At 41.1% G+C, this 19,785-nt stretch overlaps 1 protein-coding gene across 1 annotated transcript in view; it reads right to left on the minus strand.

Annotated features, from left to right (window-relative positions):
* Window positions 1–19,785, minus strand: part of stard13a (StAR related lipid transfer domain containing 13a) — a 51,336-nt gene that overhangs the window by 28,972 nt on the left and 2,579 nt on the right. The window contains exons 2-4 of the mRNA XM_026181698.1: window positions 17,053–17,187; window positions 12,624–12,800; window positions 9,086–9,116 (exon numbers count right to left, since the gene is read on the minus strand). Coding sequence (XP_026037483.1) covers window positions 9,086–9,116; window positions 12,624–12,800; window positions 17,053–17,187 — 343 coding nt within the window. The remainder of the gene's footprint in view (window positions 1–9,085; window positions 9,117–12,623; window positions 12,801–17,052; window positions 17,188–19,785) is intronic.

Here is a 19,785-nt window from a genome sequence, read left to right on the forward strand (position 1 = left end):
CTGCTACTCCCTCCCTGCTCCCTGTCTTCTATTTTCAGCAACACTCAGTCATTCAGGCCAAGCAGCAAAGCTCGCTGGACCCAACAGTTTGAGCTTGAAGAGCATGCATATAACCTCCTTTTCCCCCCCCGTGTCACTTACAAAGGCTTACCTCATCTGTGTGTGGCAAAAATACTCATTTCAGTCAGTAAATTTAATTGTCATCGTGTCACCTGCAGTGAGTACCAGCAGCCCACTTGAGTGGAAAACCTTCAGATTAAATGAAACCATTGAACAGATGGCACTGTGTGACCTCGACCTAAATTCCTACCTCATACTATGTGTTTTAGTTATCCATGAGAGCACACACACACACACACACTTACACGCCCACCCACAGACACACACACGTAATCATCTTACACTGAATCACAGTTATTCCATATGCTCACATCCTCAGAAAGTATTATGAAGGCTAACTCTTTAGGATTCAGATCACATCTGTTAATGTGCTCAATCTTGGTTGTGTACTTTACCTTTAGCAGCCTAACATGAAATAAAAATACTGCCCTTTACAAGTAACCCAGCCACAGAAAAGGGCGGGTCACAAGCCAGGGCACTCGTAGTACTGGTCACAATGCTGAAAAAATAAGAAGGGTTGCATCAGGAAGGGCGTAAGGCGTAAAATCTTTGATCAAGAATGAGATTCATTCCCAATGGAAACTATGCGACTGCTGGAGGAAGACAAAGAAAGGAGAGACGGAAAGGGAAGAGTGTCAGGGTGAGAGTAGAGACATTAAATTCAGGGACTAAATGTAGGTAGAGGGCTGGCTGATGTGATGGAGAGAATGAAGCTGGATATACCTGTGCATGCAGGAAACAAGAGGAATGAAAGTCAGTATAAGCAAGACAGAACACATGTGTGTGAATGAGCAAGAGGTGTAGTTAGTAAAGGTGGATGGGTTTAAATACCTGGAGTTAACCACCCACAACAGACATTGCAAGAGAGAGGTGAAGAAAAGAGTGCAGGCTTACACAATGATAGGTTTAGATGGTAGTGAGCCCTGATATGATGTATGGTTTGGAGACGGTGGCACTGATGAAAAGGTGGCAGAGTTTAAGGATGAGATTAGAAATGAGTTGGTTTTTTAGATGGTTTAGACATGTACAGGGAAGACATAGTTGAAATAGTAGGCAAAGGATGTTGAAGATAGATCTGCCAGGCAGGAGGAAAAGAGGAAGAGCACAGCAAGCATTTTTGGATGTAGTGAAGGCGGACATGCACAGGGTTGGTGTGACAGAAGAAGAAACTAGGGATAGAGCTGATGCTGTGGAGACTCCTACGGGGAACAGCCAAAAGAATAAGACAACACTACCATGTACACGTCACTGTTGCTTCTATTTAAGGATACAAGTTTCCACAGAGGTAAATATAAAAAAAACATGAAACATCCTCAAAGAAAAGTAGGCCTTTCTCTTAGTGCTAGCTTTTATGACTGACAAAAGCTGCAGTGTTTAGTATTCAGAACTGATATTGCTGTTTTGACCTTTGAAACATCAGAGCGATGCTGTGATTGGCAGGTGCTTCCAGCAACAGCAGACAGTGAACCCTCAGCATGAGCGGAAATAAGTAGTGGGGACAGACAGACAATGGTGGCACTCAGACGAGAACAGAGTTAAACCCAAATAAGACAAAAAAGTCAAATGAGATGTAAAATCTGTTTACCAAAAATCTTGAAGATATTAAATTTTCAAGAGAAAAAAAAAGCCTGAGTGAAAATGATTCTTTTCCTAGACCCGGTTTGTAGAGTACGCTTGGGGAGTGTGATCGTGTGTACAGCGTATGTCTGTCTCCACGTTGGTTGAGTGTGGAGTAAGTGCATATGAGAGCATGAGGGTGGGAATGGATGTTTGTATCTGTGTGTGCCTGTATGCCTGTGTCTATGTGTCAGGTTGGGTATCTGACGCCACCTTTCTGGGGACAACTCAGGACCTCTAAGATATGGAGGCCTATCTCCCCCCACCACCACTTCCCCTGCCAGTGGCAGACGCCCTCAGACATCGGTGCGTTGGTGGTTCTTTGTGTCCGGGGATGGGCGTCCAGGTACACACCGGCTCACTCCTTGGCGGCCGCTTATCGGGGCCTGGAGCCTGGGGCTCGCTCGGGCCACTTCGGAGGTGGGGTGCCCCCGGCCTCTCGGCCTGGGGCTCGGTCACTCAGGCACGGCTGGCTGCCGGCGGAGCTCACGGGCGCGTCACTGCAACTCCCCCTGGCTTCTGCTCCGCGGCTGCTGAGTGAGCCCTCATCTGGGACTCTCCTCAGCTCTTTCTGGGACAGTGGCGCGGCTGCCCCTCTGTTGGTCTTCCTTGGTCTCTTGTGTTCTGGGGGCCTCTGGATGTCTGGAATTTTGATCTCCTCCATACCTGCTTCATGCCCTGGAGGACGGGGCTGTGGCCCCCCCACACCCTCTAGCAGATCATTACATGAAGGAACCTTTTAAAAAACAAAAAACAAGCGCGTCCATGCTCACAGGTGTACACACGGGTGATCACACCCACAAACTACACCCTTTTTGGCTCCTACCTCAAAGCACACTGTGTTCTGTTGATCTTATGTGCTGCACAATAATGTTTAATATTTAGTATTTACTGTCATATTCCCATGTATCATTGTGATGTTGTTTATTCTATTACTCTTGTTCTCTTCTGCTTGTTTTCTTTTTTCTTTCTCAGCAGGTGATCCAGGTGATTGATATATGCATTTTTTTTCTCTGCCCGTTCTGTTGGTTTTTGTTTTTTGCCCTTCTCCCCCGTCCCTCTTCTCAACTGTTTCTCTTTCCCTCTTTTTTTCTCCCCTTCTTTCCCCCAGTCAAGTCTGTCCCGTATTCAGTAAGTGAAAATAAAATAAACAATAAAAGGTGAATCAAATGGACCATTACGGCAAGGCTGGGATGGTCAGTTTGGTAAAGTAAATCCGTTGGGCATCTTTCTTTGCCTTTAGACAACAATTCTGATGGCAAAAGAGCCAAACGGGACAGGCCAAAAAAAAAAAAAAGATTCTTTGATGTTTCTGCATCAGTCATTGAGGAATGCTGTACTCCGGTCACCTCCCTCAGAAAAAAGAGCCGGAGGAGGGGAAAGTGGGTCAGGAGCTCATTCAGAGTTTCTATCCGCACACTCTCCAGTAACAACAACAACAACTTCCCTTGTCCAGCCTGTGAAGATAAGTCTGTTGATACTGTCCACCTCCTATTCTGGGGACTGGATCACCTACAGGATATGGCTATTACTGTGGCCCACCCGAGGCGTGAGACACAAAGTGATGGTCTTGGCATGTGGACCAAAGGGGAGAGACGATGCAGATGGGAAAAAGAGGAAAGCAGGCTCGAAGGAGACAGAGGAGGAGAGAGACGAGGGGGTTTGCAAGCTAAATGGAGAAGACCATGGGGTGCAGACTGTGGCATGGAAGAAGAAGGACCTGGGGCATGACCGGGAGGGGGGTCTATAGGGAAACTCCACAGGTCATTGAAGTGCAGATCATATGCTGATAAGACCTCCTTATTGCCCTCTGTCTCGTTTTAAAGACACTAGCTGTTAAAATAAACATTTTTTTACCTGGAAAATCCTCAAGGACTAACTTCCTTCCTGGAGCCCTCAGTGTTGGGATAGGGTTTCAAGACCACACACAGTAAACACATAAGTTTGCATAAGATAAACATAAAAACATACCACCAATACTCACACCAAAATATACATAGAAATACACAAGTAGTACAGTTGAATGTTTGAAGCGTTTGTTACAATTAACTACAAGTGTATGATTACGGTGAAACATTTAGACTAATCAGACTGAAACTCGAGTCGCCGTGTCTTCTTCACGTTCGCTATATTTAGTCAGTCTGTTTGTCTAAGACTGGCTGAATGTTTACATAACAGCAGCTGTTATTAATATTTTCACATTATTAATAAATCAAATGGTGTTTTGTGTGTTAAAGGATGTGACAAGCTCACAGAGTTATCATCCATCTCAGTTCTGCTCCGCTCTGAGCACTTGTGGAGCATTTTATGCCTTGACCTGCTCGTTGTTTTTTGGTGATTGATTATGACCTGTGGCACAGCTCCGAGGCCTGTGCTATGAAGCAAGTTCAACATACAGAGGATGTCATTCCGTTATCTCGATTCACGTACCCTAAGTAAACCCAGGCTTTCCCTCTGTGTGTTCACATGAGCAGAGACTCGTTGGCAGCATCTGACCAATCACAATTACTTAAGTGTAATGTTTAAGAGTAAGTGTACTGGCAACCGAGTGGCTGACTTTCCAAAGGAGGATGAAACGATATGATGGGCCAATGTGAAGAGGTTAATCACACAGAAAGAAAAACACAGAGTATTTGAGAGGAGAATCGTTGTAATGTAAAAGCGTGCGCTTTATCTTCTTTGGTCAGTCACATTGGGATAGAGACGATATATTAATAACGTTTAGCCTATTTGAAGCCAGGAAAGAAAGTTGGTAAAAATGTCTAATGCCAAAAACTGATCACATATCACACATATCACAGCTCTGTTAGTAAGACAGAATAATCTGAGAATCTGAGAGAATTCCTGGGGAATTCTGGTTTTATATCTATACCCTGGGGTATATTATGCTGCTGGTTCTTGTGCCTGAGTTTCAGTTTTGCACTTTCAGTAATTATTCCTGTTTGGGGTCTTGGTTTCTGTCTTTTAATTCGCAGGCCTTAGCTTGATCATAGCTATCTGGAGTCTGCTCAGGTTTAGAGTTTTCAGTTTATTTTACATTCCCTGTGTTTCCCGAATCCTAATGTCAAGTATGTGTGGTGGGTGTTTTTAGGACTTATTTCCAGTTTTATTTTGATAGTTTCTTCTTCTTCTTTTCTATTTAGTTTTGTTTCTCCTCTCTTGTTTTCCCTGATTAGTGTCTACTGTGTCTCCCAGACGTCTCCACTCTGCCCCAGTCACCCTTCTGTCTATATTTTCTTTCATCTGTATTTAACATTTGGATGGTTCTCACTGTTTGTTACATTTTCTGTTGTCATTTCTGGACACATTTTAATTAAATAAGTAAAACTAACTGCAAGACTCTAAAGTCCATACTGACGTTAATTGTGGAAACAAAAGAATTTATGTCATTATTTTTGTAGCATAAGTAACCATCTTTGTAGCACTGAAAACCCAGGGCTAACTGTGAACTTACCTGGATAAGACAAAATCTTGCTTTGTAGTGCAGAGGTCTGTATTATAAAGAGAGAAAATAAGAGTATGATAGTATTAGAAGAGCACGTCAATTTTAACTTTATTTTATATTTTAATTTTGTGTAATATGGGAATATTTATATATTAGAGCTATTATGAAATATTTGGGAATATATTGTATTATTTAATATTAGTGCTTTAACTTGATTGCTGCTGTTCTTACTGTATTGGGCCAACTGCGATTTCTTCTGGGATTAATAAAGTATTCTGATGCTTAAACAGCAAGAATACCTGTTCACTGAATCAAATTAATTTCTTTTGTTAATCTGTAACAAACTGAAGCAATGTCCAAACTTTAATGTGGATACACTTGGATACACTACATGGACACTTTAAAATTTCGGCTGTGACCTTAGAAATAAACAGAAGAACTGAGAGCGCAATTAGTGATAAAATAATTAATTGGAATTAAAATCTTTCTTTTACCAATCTCTGTGCTTAATTACCAGGTTAACGATTTTCTTCAGCATTCCTCTCTGGTTCTTTTGGCAACAGTAGGAAGCACTCATAGGGATCATTTTCTGTACATGAAGAGTCATATGACATGTGTAATACCTTTTTTAGATTGATCAGATGCTGCCAAGACCACCCTTTCATGTGAACGTGCAGGGTAAACCCTGGGTTAACTTAACAAGTTGATAACGAGCTTTGTGTGACTGCTTATCCTGATCACCCAACACAATGTTAGGAATTCAGGAATGCAACTGAATCCAGATAATGGAAAGATACCCTGAGTATGTGGAACTCACTTCATAGTACAGGGTTCAGGCCTTTGATCATTAGTAGGCATCTTTCTGAACTTTGCTACTCTAACTGTACACTAACTGCTGTGCAGCAAAGAGCCATCAGCAACCAGCTACCAGGTGAACATAGCATTGCTGCCAAGTAGCGGCTGTGGACAAAGTGGCAACATGGAAATGCCAAAAACTAAAGTGGCCACTTGAGCGTGGCTCCGAAGGGTGGATTCAATCGCCTTCAAGACAACAGGGAGTATATTTTTATATAAAGACTGAAAGTCGTGCATTATACGGTTCAAACACAAGTGTCATTAACTGGAAGCTGTCTGCTACGCTTCACATCAGCTAATTCAAGTCCCTGAACTGGACCTCTCAATGACGGGCGTGGTAGCCGTGCCTTTGGGAGTGTTTTAATGCAATTACCTGGTAAATAATATGGCTTGCTGTGTGGTTAATTGAACTACATCCTGCCCAAGTCTCCAAGTCTGAGCTTTTAGGGTGAGGGAAAGTCTTTTATTTTATATTGAAACATTAAAACAAAAAAAAGAAATTCACTGTGGGAGTTTAGAAATTCAACAGAGACAGCAGAGGGCAGAAGGACAGCAGAAAAATGAAAAGGGAGGTGAAGGAGGGAAGAGCAGGAGAGAGCTGGACTACAGCCAAATCCACTTCCAGACTTGTTAAAGCACTGCTGCATATTGCAGCAATATTTACACACACACAAACACACACTGTAGCACACATGCCAAGCAAAAGCTTTATAAGGGACCTCCTACATCAGACTACAAACCTTTAATGTTTGCTGTCGGGTGGGTCTGCACATCACATTAAGTTATAAAGGTTTATTGCAACATAATTGCTGAGCAAACTTCTACTCATCCAAAACACACAGCAGCAGAATTTTACAGTCAAACTGAAACATGTTTTATGTTAAATAGGATGATTTTTGTCACTTTAACAATAACTACAATTATGTTTTTTAAACATTTGGGCTAAATATCAGCAGAAAATGTGAACCAGAAGCCAGCAGGCGCTGCAGGTTAGCCAGACATTTTTAAAACATATCACAGACCGACAAAAGACACATTTAAAGGGCAGCGGGCCATAGGCTACTCACATCCTCCCTAAGCACCTTTCAATCATGAAAAAATACTGATGGATTATATGTTATGTATAATCCTGGGCTGCAGTGAAAATGGGGAGAATGTGTGTCAGTGTGCATTTATTAAACCAAGGTCATCTGTAGCTTATCGGCTGCTATAAAATAGCAGCGCTCTACTTAAATACCTTTGCCAGAGAAGTGACAGTGTGTGGCCTGTCTGAAAAAATGCAAAACCCAAAAAGGGTAATTTCATGAAGTGGACTTTCAACACATAAGAGTTCCTGTTATTGATACTAGGAAGAATGAGGTCACTGCTTTGCTTAATAAAGTCCCAGGTCTGCACCTTTCTATCTGCTTTAAGGAGATTAGCTGCTGCAACATTACTTTGTTTGGAATCCATCATCCATTCTCTTCCATTTATCCAATTTACAGTCGTGGGGGAGCCTATGCCAGCTGTCATAGTGCGAGAGGCAGGGTATACCCTGGAGAGGTCACTACTCTGTCGCAGGACTAACACGGAGAGAAACCATTCACACCTACAATTTAGAATCACCAGTTAATCTAACCTAACCTAATTAGAACATTTTAATCAGGATAACGCGGTAGATTGACAGATTACTCTGGGAAATGACACTTCGGTTAAACAAAATGATCACAGTTGTCCTCATTTTAAGTTTCTAAGTGGGTTAAGGTGCAGAAAAGTGCAACATTCAGCGATGCTGATGTAAGACGCCACAGGCACTACGAAGGGAACCTTCACATGCAAATTAATTTAAGATCAAAAGTGCGTAAATGCCTGTTACTGCATATTCATGTTGAAAGCATAACCTTTGCAGGGATTAAGGTGTTTTTCTCCACAGGCTTGAAAAACGCATGAGTTGCAAATGCATACCATCCCCTGTGATACGCGGCCACAGATATTCAATAAACCTGTCACAATGAATAAATACACACTGAGGAAAATTACAATAATCTGCAAACAAACAAGGAGAGATCCCTCACAGAACGCAGTATGGCTGCCATTAGTTGTGTTTAAAGCAAATGCAAAAAAATCCCTGTTTATCTGTCAGAGAGCACAGGGTGAATGTCAGCAATGGGAGCAGAGATATGACTGTAACACACGTATGCTGCCGCTGGCAAATCTAATCTGGACTCCTCCCTCGGCGCGCCACGTCTGTATAAAAATTTTCTTACTTATAAATACACAAACATCCCCGTCACACGCCACTCACAGCATCGCCTCTGACTGCGTTACCTCTGACCTCCCCGCGGCCTCCAAGGATTCATTGCGCACACCAGACGTCTGACTGGATGCAATACATCTGAGACACTCCGAGCGTTACACAAACGTACATACAGGTACACACACATGCAGACAAAACACACAAAAGCAAACAATTCCACAGTGCAGCGAATGTGACCCTGTCACCAAGACATCTCCCTGGGTTGCACTTAACTATAGTAGCTGTGACGCCTGTGCATGTCAATCAAAGGACACACACTGTGAGGATAAGAGATACGGACGGGGGCAGAGCTGTGCTCATTAATCATCTACCCAGACCTTTGTATCACAGTGTGTGGGAATGCGATGACCAGAGAGAAACAAAAGAAAAGATATTTTTGATTAAAGACCTTTTTTTGTGTGTTTTGTTGACTGAGATGTTAAACCTCTGTTTGTTATCACATAAAAAATTCCACCAAACCACAGCTTCAAAGCAGAGATGGCTTGTGTGTTTTACTATCTATGGCTTTGCAACTAAATATACATGTGTATGCGTGTGCGTGCGTGTGTGTGTGTGCATTTTCAGCAGAAACAGTATATCATTACGTCTGAGTGGCTGACCTACTGGCTGGAAATCCTGAGGGAGATATTCCCAGAAGCCAGCTTTATCCCAAAGTGGGAATGCAAACAATCCAACAGAAAGGACAGTGAAAGTACACAGCCGCCAACTCACACACACAAGCACACACACTCTTGTTGTAAAAGGTATCGTACCTGCCGAGTCGCTGGTCATCTTTCCAGTAGCCTGGCGTGGAAAAAGAGAAGAGGAAAAAATAGGAGTTAAGTACAAATGCCGTGTAAAACAGTGCAGAGTAATCTCATTGTTTCCCTCATACACGCTTTTCGTACAGCAGCAGTAGCTACACTGGGAATATGACTCAAATTCCAAATCTGTCTCAAATAAGAGAAACATATTTCATGACTGTTTATGCCATACGATCTCATGAAAACCCACAAAGCCCAGACAGCTTATTTACTAGTATTACCAAAGATTTATTGGGAATTAAAAGGAAAAAGTGTCCACAGGCTGTGAGGCTCCTGAACTCTCTGCCCCCCTCTCACGGACAATAACCATATCCAACTTCTTAATAGCAATGAACTGGTCTGCATTGGTGCATCATATCTTTATTCTCTTCCCCCCCCTGCCCCCCCCCCCCCCCTCTTTCTTAAATAGATAACTATCATATCTGATATCATATCTCACAGTACAATAATATTGAATGGGTTGCATTGTTGTATTTTGTCATGTTTCTCAGGTCTTTGTCTGAATTTCTACGAACATTATTGCTAAGGATTGTCTTATTGCATTGGAGTCACACTGGGTTAAATATGTACACTTGGGTTTTAAGGGGTATTTATTATTTTCTTCTTTTTTTGGGGTTGTATGGAAGCCCCAAACGCAATTTCATTGTTCTTGACAATGACAATAAATAAATAAATACTAAATACTAAATGACTGTTTATGCCATACGATCTCATGAAAACCCACAAAGCCCAGACAGCTTATTTACTAGTATTACCAAAGATTTATTGGGAATTAAAAGGAAAAAGTGTCACATGTGAAGGATATGTGGTACACTCGCTGACATGCTTTTGGTGATTGAGGCAGAGGGCTGTCCGAGAAAAAGCTACTTAAATCATCGTAAATCATTCCATTAAACTTGAGTACAGTGGATAGATTTTAGTCCCTGTGTGATTTTCTGACAGCACAAGTCAGAACAAAAGGTTAGACTCGGATGAGGAGATGAGCATTACACATGCAGTTAGCATCCTTGTTCACAAAAATTGATAAACTGAAAGATTTGGGATCCCAAGAGTCCAATTTCCTCTGTGTGGGAAACTTCATCCTGACACAGACAGTGTGCAATGAATGGAAAACCCCACATCCATGCAAAAAAGCTGAGATTCACTGAACTTCAGTGTGATCATCTTGGGTTTTCCTGAGGTCAAACTGTGTATTACTCAAATCGTTATCTCTACTGTCAGTTCACAATTAAAAAGGACAGATGCATAGTAAAAGTGAAGTTTCACATGAAAGCAGTTATTTATATTGTCTAAATGGTCAGTTATGCTTTCAAAATAAAAGCACTTCAATGCTCATTTTAACAAAACAGTCTTGTTTGCTGACAATCATATGATAGATGATTGTCAGCAATGTCTGCTATATATGTAATAATGTAAAAACATTCTAATTGATCCACAAAGTCAGAAGGTGAGAGTAGCAGTAGATTTTTGTTTAATGTTTCATGCTCGGTGCTGAAACAGTAGTGTATAGCAGCCCCTCAATCAGCTCCTACAAGCTTTTTATCTGAATGTTGCTGTTTTAAAGTTCACAGCTGAAAAGTGAACAAAGGAAGGGTGGATCAGCTTATTTTCAGAAAAGCTTTTACAAATAGCTTTGATGCAAATGTGCCTTTGATCTGATCTTGATCTCTCTCGTGCTTGTGTGTGTGTGTGTGTGTGTTCGTGTCTGTGTGAGAAAGAAAGAGAGAAAGTTTAGGCAGCTGTGCTTTATCAGTCATGGTTAGAAGAAAATAAATCCACGCCTCTGCATCAGTTTGATCCCATGGTCCCTAGAGCTCCCTCTACCTCCATCCAAACACACACACAAACTTTAACCCTAACCATCAAAAATGCCTAAACGTAACCATAACCTAACTGTAACCCATTAAAACACTAAACACTAAAACCACATTTTGAGCCTCAAAAATGGCTTCGAACTCGTGGGGATGGGCATTTTGTCCCCATAAGGGACTGTTGGTCCCCACAAGTATATTAACATTCCAATTTTTGGTCCCCACAAACATATGTGCAGACAAACATATACACAACTAAAAATTGACCTGCATACAGACCAAAGAGTTGTATCAGGGCTGGATGCATCTCTTAAGTCCTGCATCAGGTATTTGCTAGATTTTTTTCTGTCCAGTTTCACAGTTATTTTAAAACTCACATTGAACTCCATGCTAGGATACAGTAGGTTTTCAGCTAATGTCTGTTTAGGATTCACCTTGTTGATAACAAAATACTATTTTACGTTACGTTTTTGAAACAGTCTGCTAGTAACAAAGCACCTAAACATATAATTTCAAATAGCTTGTTTGCTGAGTTGTAAAGAGACACAACACTGGCTCTTCTCTTGAGTTAGAAGCCTTATTTATATGAACGGTTCGTATCATTCCTCTGAACATGCTCAGGCAGATAGACTGGACTGAAAATCAGTGAAAAACATCCAAAGAAAACCTTTGAAAGCCCTTCAGTAAGACTGGAAAACAATTTATCAAGTCCTCTTTAAAAAACTACAAGAAAGTGTGTCTCCTTGGAAGTAAAATATAAAGAAACATGGAGAGCCTCAAGACTTTTTAAAAGGACTGCACACATCATTCGTTAAAAAAACTATATTTCAATAACAAAAATGTATGGGGAGGTTGTGGACTATAACTCCCCCTTTCCTTATTTCTGGCCTCCACTCATTGGTGGATGAGCAGTGGTGTATTTGTGATAGTTTGTGTTGCTGCTGCAGTGCTGACAGAGAAAACAGTGACCTTGCATACTGCCGGATGGAGCGGAGCTGTCTCCTAATTTGACTTTCGCCTTATTTACACAACAGCAGGGGTAATGCAGACTAGACAGAGGCCCAGAAAAAGGCAGGGGATAAATCCTGACTAGTAGTCAAAACAATAAACAAGCAGACGCATTCCTTAAAAGCTCTGCCTAGAAATTCCCAATATTAGACATAAAATACAAGAGGAAGTGCAAAGATTGTTCACAATTACACATCGCAGCCTAAAGGTTTTACTCAGTTGGTGTTACAAATTGAAAACATTTCCCGAAATAACTGACCTCAGCTGAATCAGACAGACTATATATCTGCAGAGCCGGTCTACAGGATCATCTTTTGTGTGTTTATCAAAAAAGTAACTCAGGAGTAACTGCTGGAAAGATTCTAGGTTTGCATTAATTTAATCAAAGTGAGACATCTTATCACCTTGTGTCTGAGGATGTAATGTATTAATCTGTAATCAAACTGAGCAAAAAGGGCTTTTTCATGTTGAAGACTGCAGCTTTTTGACTGCAGCTCATATCCTTCCAAACACCTTCCTGTTACCTCGTCTACAGTATTAATGATTATCAGGAGCACTGCACTCATTTTAATCCACTGACTTCACAGCAAAGACTCATTCAGTTAGACAAGCAGATGTGTCACTCTCACCTCACAAACTCACACACATAGAAACTCAGCCTAACTCACCCTAGCCCGGCGGGCCTGCAGGTGTATAGGGGATGAGAGGGACGAGCGCGTCAGTGGTCTGCTGCGGGTCAAAGGTCTTGAGCAGCGCCTGGACAGTGGCTCAGATTTGTCTGGAAATCTGGAGGTTCCCTGATCCTGATTTACTCGGCTTACCATCCTGTCTACAGCCACAGAACCCTGGGAGGACCAAAGGGAAGAAAAACAGTGAGATGGAGCAGCATGAGACTTCAAGCCAGCTGAAGGTTCAGTGTCACTTTTAAAAGCAGCAGCTGAAGAAAAATCCAACAACAAATTCAGCTCACTCGTCATCAGAACACAAAATGATTTCAAAGCTTTTAAAGGACATACATGATTTTATTTAGCATTATATTTAGATTTTATTTTGACAATAAGCGATTAAAAAAAATAAATACATGTTGACCATCAAGAATTAAAACTATAAGGAAGAACAGAAGAAATGAAGTCAAAACATGTTTCATAACCAATGGTAATCCCTGATTTCTGAAATTTTTTTATGGCATGGTGAACAACAAAATCTTAATTCCTCATGACAAATGCCAGTTTAAATAACATAACTCTAATTTTCTTTATAGAAAGTTTCCATGTAGTTGTGTCCCCTTCAATTTCTTACCCCAGTCCCTGTCCTCATGTCACCTGTCTCTTCAGCAGCTCTCTGGTTTCTGTGGAGTATTTCGTGGAGCTGGTGTTGGTGGTGCGTGATGAAAGACATAAGACACTGGTAATGATATATCTGCCCTTCTCTTATTCTGAAAAATCCCCCTTTATGCCATAAGTATCTCCGCTCAGTGACAACACTGGAAAGTCCAGCTTGACCTGATTGCTCAACTACTGTACCCAGCAGTGGGAAGACCCGCCGTCATGCTTCCCGCTCTTCCCTCCTGTCCATCGCTGAGTTGATAACAGGGATGTGTGTGCAAATGTGAGCGTGTGTAACTGAAGCAGGGATGGCATTCGTGTCTGTAAACGGCATGCTGATTTCCCCACCAAGATTTCCATCTACAAGTGCATGGATAGAGAGCCACATTTTCTCTTTATTACAGCACACAAGGCTTGTCTGTGCAGAAAATTCCCCCTCTGACCTTGCAGAGCATTGCCATCATAGAGATGGCATGATGCTGTTGCTAGTTTTATATAACTGTGTGGTCAAAGTTACATAAAAACATCAGGGACACCGTGTCCCCAAAACTAATCTTTAATTTTAATTGTGTTACTCTTACGTAAAAAGGTTTGTTTGACTTTGATATTTCGGTTCTTTCTATGAACTAGCCGGGCACTGAGGATATTATCACAGTGCACACCTCTTCATTACACAAAAGCAGCTCTAGCAGCTCTGAACAGTGCAGCATGAAGCATGAACATTAGTTCACTGGAAGGTTTCTGTCACAATTCCTCCTGAGGTGCACTTAAATGTGCCCTGAGATTCACTGTAATTCGTTCATTTCACTAAAAGGCATAAATATGAACCTCATGGCTGCATTAGATGAAAGTCACTCAGTCATGTTGACTATGTGAGAACCCAACAACATCCCTAACCGCCCTATCAAAATGTCACAGTGATCAATTTAATAGTTGAGATATTGCAGTCGGGATCCAAATGCTTGACTGGGACCATCACCCATGTGAGCTGTGATTCTATGACTATCATGACAAAAGCAAGGACACAAATAACAACTTTTTACACCGACATAGCTAACGCAATTCTGGAAAGTATAATGAGCATGTAGGGTACTTCATGATTGCAGGATAGTGTCTGAGGAAAGAATGAAAGAGAATATTATTTGGAGCACTGAACTCACTAGTTTTTCTATATTGAGCACATGACCTTAAACTTTGGGCCAAATCAAAGGCAAGACTGATGAAGAGTGTTGTTTAGAGGAATAACGTGGCAGTATATACCAGGAACCTTTGATATTTAGCTGGATATTGCATATTTTTAACTCATATAAATACCTCCGTTGTGCTCCAAAACAAGGATGACCTTTTTGCTATAAAAAAAGAAGAAGAAAGAAATAGATTGCAAGTCATTGGGTTTAGTGAATCTATAAAAGAGATTCTGTGCTTCTTCCACCATAAGACGGCTAAATTCACCACTTGTATTCAAAATGCTGCTGTCACTGAAAATAAAAGTGTGTTTACGTGCTCCACAGAGAAGTTGGCACATAAAGCTAAAAACGGAGAGATACTGTAAACGCGCTTTATTGCTGTTTCCAGACAGTTTGGATGAGATTAGCGCGATTAAATACCACCATTTTATTACATTCCTGAAGTTCTGTGCTGCTGGTTAAAGAGCTTTTGAGGTTACCAGATTTACACTTGGTAAGCGTAATGAGGCAGCTGGAATGCTGTGTGAGAGCAGAGCAGCACAGCCATCCGCAGACCGTGTTCCTCTTCCAAAAACTATGTTAAATACACCTGTAAAATAACAGCGAGCCAAAATGACGAGCTCAGCTCCTGTAATCTGCTTTCTGGAGACACGGCGCTTTATCCAGGTGGATGCCAAATGAGTCAAGATCTGTTTGATTTGTGAAATGCCTTAATGATGGAAAAACAACAGGCTTGGAGAACATCCAAACTAATATTCTTAGCTATGCTGCCTTGTTAAATGAAAGGTGGGTAGCTTAACAGGGGGGAGGAGATAGAAAACTGAGGCCTGTCTAACATGTGTGAATGGTACATTCTGTGTTGATGATGAATATACGCAGTCAGTAAAATGTTGCTAAAGCTTTGTTTAAAAAGCAATCATTTTTGCTATAACCAAAGCAGTGGCCCACACAATACTCAATTTAATATTTCACTTAGAATTCAAACTTTGTGCAGCAAATCAACCAGTGAAAAAAAAAATCAGCTTATCTGATACAACAAATTTGTCTTGAGTGGTCATTACTGAGTTTTATCATTGATTTACCCGCTGACTTTGAGTGAGAGGCAGTTTCCAACCTGGATGATATTGGCAGTCCAACAAAGGGCTGAGAGAGAGATATAACCGTTCATGGCCTTCACACTCATCCATTTATAATTAAAAATCACTGGTAAACACATACATGTGTTCAGCCTGTGAGGAGGAAACCAAAACAAGACAAGATGCCTCCATCACCACGCTGCACAAACTGTGCTACAAAAACTAACAACTGTGGTGTTAAAACGTCTCTTTCCTCTTGACTTGGTGACTGCACTGAATACCACAGTATTGTGCAAAAAAGTCTTTAACCACATGTCATTTCTTTATATTTTTCCCTGCAGGACGTCTTTATCATCATATCATTTGTCTTGAGCAATAGTGCTCCAGGTTTTCTGAAGGTCTTGCGTTTCCTTTTTTTTTTGCTCATTTTCAGTTCAGTTCTTATACTTGAATGTTTGTTAAGCCACTTAACAATGACCTGTGACTGATTCGAGTGTAAAAAAAAAAAAAGCGCCAAACTCAGTTTAAATTTTATCTTCTGGCGCTCTATTACTAGCAGCCTGTTGCAAAAACACACTATTATGTTACGGTCATATGTAGTGATAAACCCAAATGTGGAATTTTGACTCAAATTGTTGACTTCATGCATGTTTAATATGTGTTATGTCCAGTATGTACTGTATGTATAATGCATATGAAGATCAGGAGAGATGTACAACAGTGAGTGTCTACAGACATCTGAGGCTCAGGCTGCAATTCAGTCAGTAGTGTTGGAGATAAAAATTGATGGAATTAGGCTCACGGGAACATTCAGACTTTAATTCACCATAAATAAATACCACAGAAAAAAAGGCAGCCAATGTCCAGAAAAGAGCTTTGAATGCCCTTCAGGAATCCTGGAGAACTATCCGTGAAGACACAAGCAATAAATTACAGGAAAGCTGCCTGAGAGACGTCTTCCTATACTGAGGAATAATGGTTCATACAAACACTGACTCTCAAACTTGTTAGAATAGTACAGTTATCCTTATGTACTGTATTTCTGTTTTTCTATGCACACTTTTTAATAAATCACCTGTTTCCCATTTTCAAAGCAAAACATATAGAAATGAGGGGTGACTCATGACTTTTGCATATGCTGTAGTTTTAATATTGATAAATTCCCTCATTTAATACCTCCCGAACAGAGAATCTCTCCAGGTTTAATGTCTTCTCTTCATCAGCAGAATGCATTCAGTTGCAATCTCAACTTGAATGCGTGCATAAAAAACCTGCGTAAATCAGTGAACTTCTACATTTTACAAGCCTCACTGTCTAAGTTTCTCTAAGTGATGCACAGCGTACTTGCTACATGTGAATGTGTATTAAGAAATGTTTCACTTCACCTTTATGTTCCTTCAGCTTTAAGTCTGTGAGTTTCTTTTTAATCACCACGTATAATCTTCATTCATTCAAAGCATTCTGAGAGCCTGATGTGAATAAACATAACATTACTTGTACTTGACTCACTGTGGTGCTCTGCTGCTCCTCATCAGCACTGGCCTCATTTGAGTAGGAGGAAATTGCGCCTTGGACTTCTTGGATGCCCTCATTGAGGTGGTCCAACTTTTTCATCAGCAGGGTCATGGAGTCATACGCAGAAGCCTGAACGTATAGGTAAAAAAACAAAAAAAACAAATGCAGGAAAATATTTCTCAAGGACAAGCTCTGGGGATAATCTTACACTACGCCTTTCGTGTATGCTGAACCTAAAACCATATACTCCTCTTCCTCATTCTTCTACTCCACCTTTCACTCCCTATAGGGCTCCTTAGAGATGAACATTGGGCTTTTTCAGCCTAACTAAGGGTAGACTTTGCAGTCTAATCATGTCTCAGTGTGATTTTTGTAGAGCAGATACATTTTTGTCAAGTCAATGTCAAAGACTGTCGCCTGTAAGGAGTAAGCTTTGCTTCATATCACAGCAGCACTGCATGTTATGTAAATGTGTAGTATCTCTCCAGACCAATAGTCATGCACTACACCCTCAATTTCCCTCGCTTTCCTTCTACACCCATTGGTCACGGGCTCTGACTGAGACACTTGTTCACTCGCCTTCCAGGAAATGAACAAACTGCTTTGTTTCGGGGCTCTGCTGCCAACCCCAGAGTCCCAGGGGCTGATAGTAGCACATAGGGCCCCTTTGAGGAGCTTGAAATCCAAAAACAGCCCCCTCACTCACACACACACATGCATAGCTATACACAAGCATGCGCTCACCCACCCACTTACGGACACAAACACACCCTTCTGTCCACTCCCTTTCCCAAAGCCATCATGTTGACCAGTTTGAAAAATATCAGCAATAAGGGCTTTGGCAGCAAAGTCATTTCCTGCACGTTACAGCCCCCACATCTCCAGATTCCACACACGGGAACACAGAAGGGTTTCTATCACCGGGGTGCTATTTTTACCCTCACTGTGGGTGACAGAGTGACGGGAGAACACATCTAGTGGAGGCTTTTCAATGGCACGAGTGACTGCAGACACAAGCATGTGAATGTAAATGTGCCAACACGAACACAAATGCACACCATAGCATACACAAGCACAGACAGAGTGCTCTCAAAGCTCATGAAATGTTAATATACTTCTCTCTGAGGGATCAGAGAAGATAGAGCTTTTAATGCATCCTGACATATTTGCTAAAAGACCTTTTCATTATATGGAGAGGCTAAGATGCCTGTTATTTTGATATAGTTTTTTTCCTGCAGCTTTATCATTGATAAATACTTTCATATACAGTCTGTTTGCCTGTTGTACTTACATGTTTTAGATCATCAAACAAATTTTTATATCAGACAAAGTAACCCAAGGAAATACAAAATGATGATTTAATTTATTAAGGGTTATCACACCCTTGCGCCCTCTTGTTAAATCATAATTTAACTCTGATTAACCACATTTTTTTTGGCAAGCTGAGTTCGATTTCAGTAGACGCACCCAAGCCCGATTACTTCCAGACCTGCTGAATCAAGGAATCACTTAAATAGACCCCATCTGACAATGTGAGGTAGACTAACAGATAAAGAAAAATCAACACATCATGCCACAATCTAAAGAAACAGCTGAGAAACAAAGTCGACATCTGTCAGTTTGATAAGGGTTACAGAGACACTTCAAAGGCTTTGGGTATCCACTCAACCACAGTGAGCCATTAGCCACAAATAGAGGAAACTTGGAACACCTTCCCAGGAGTGGCTGACCTGCCAAAATTACTCCAACAGGACACTGACGACTCATCCAGGAAGTCGTGAGAGAACCCAGAAGAAGATTTAAAGAACTGCAGGCCTCACTTGCCTCAGTTAAAGTCAGAGGTCACAATTCAACAATAATGTTGAATGTCAACATAGACACAAGTCAAAAGACTGGGACTGGTTAGAAGACTCATTTCACATTTGCCAAAAAACATCTCAATGATCCCCAAGACTTTTGAGAAAATATTCTGTCGACTGATGAGACAAACCTCAAACTTTTGGAGGGTTTGTGTCCTGTGACATCTGCATAAACTAACACAGCATCACACCAGCAGTCCAACATGGTAATGTAGTGTGATGGTCTGGGGCTGCTTTGCTGGACATGGAAGACTTCCTGCAATTGTTGGATCCATGAATTCTCCTCTCTAACATTAGTAGAGAGCATTAGTTTGTGTCTTCAAGCTGAAGCACACTCCAGTTCTGAAGCAGGACAATAATCCAAAACACACCAGCAAGTCCACATCTGAATGGCTCAAAAAAAATCTAAAATGAATGTTTATGGGGTGGCCTCATACAGGTCTGGAGTCATGTTAGTTGAGGTGCTTTGCTATGAGCTTAAACTGGTCATTCATGCTGGAAAACCCTCTAATGTGGATGAAATAAAACAATTCTGCAAAGAAGAGTGGGTTAAAATTCCCCCACAGTGATGTGAAAGACTCATTTCCACTTATGACAAACAGTTTTAACATTTCAGCTCTTGATGCCAAAAATGACACAAACAGTAACTACTTTTTTTACAAAATGGCCAGATAGCTTTGGGTAGCTTTTTCCCCTTAATAAATGAAATCAAATAGCAAATACTATTTTCTCTTTTTACTTCACGCAGCTGAATATTATCTTGTAAGTGGACCTAATAAAAACATGGCTTAAGTCTTGTCCAATACTCTTTAAAGGGTATCTAGACTTGGTCTAAATGTCAGCCCAGACAAAGGGTAAAGTACTAGCT

Source organism: Astatotilapia calliptera, chromosome 10 (genome assembly GCF_900246225.1).
Source record: "Astatotilapia calliptera chromosome 10, fAstCal1.2, whole genome shotgun sequence".
Taxonomy (NCBI): Eukaryota; Metazoa; Chordata; class Actinopteri; order Cichliformes; family Cichlidae; genus Astatotilapia; species Astatotilapia calliptera.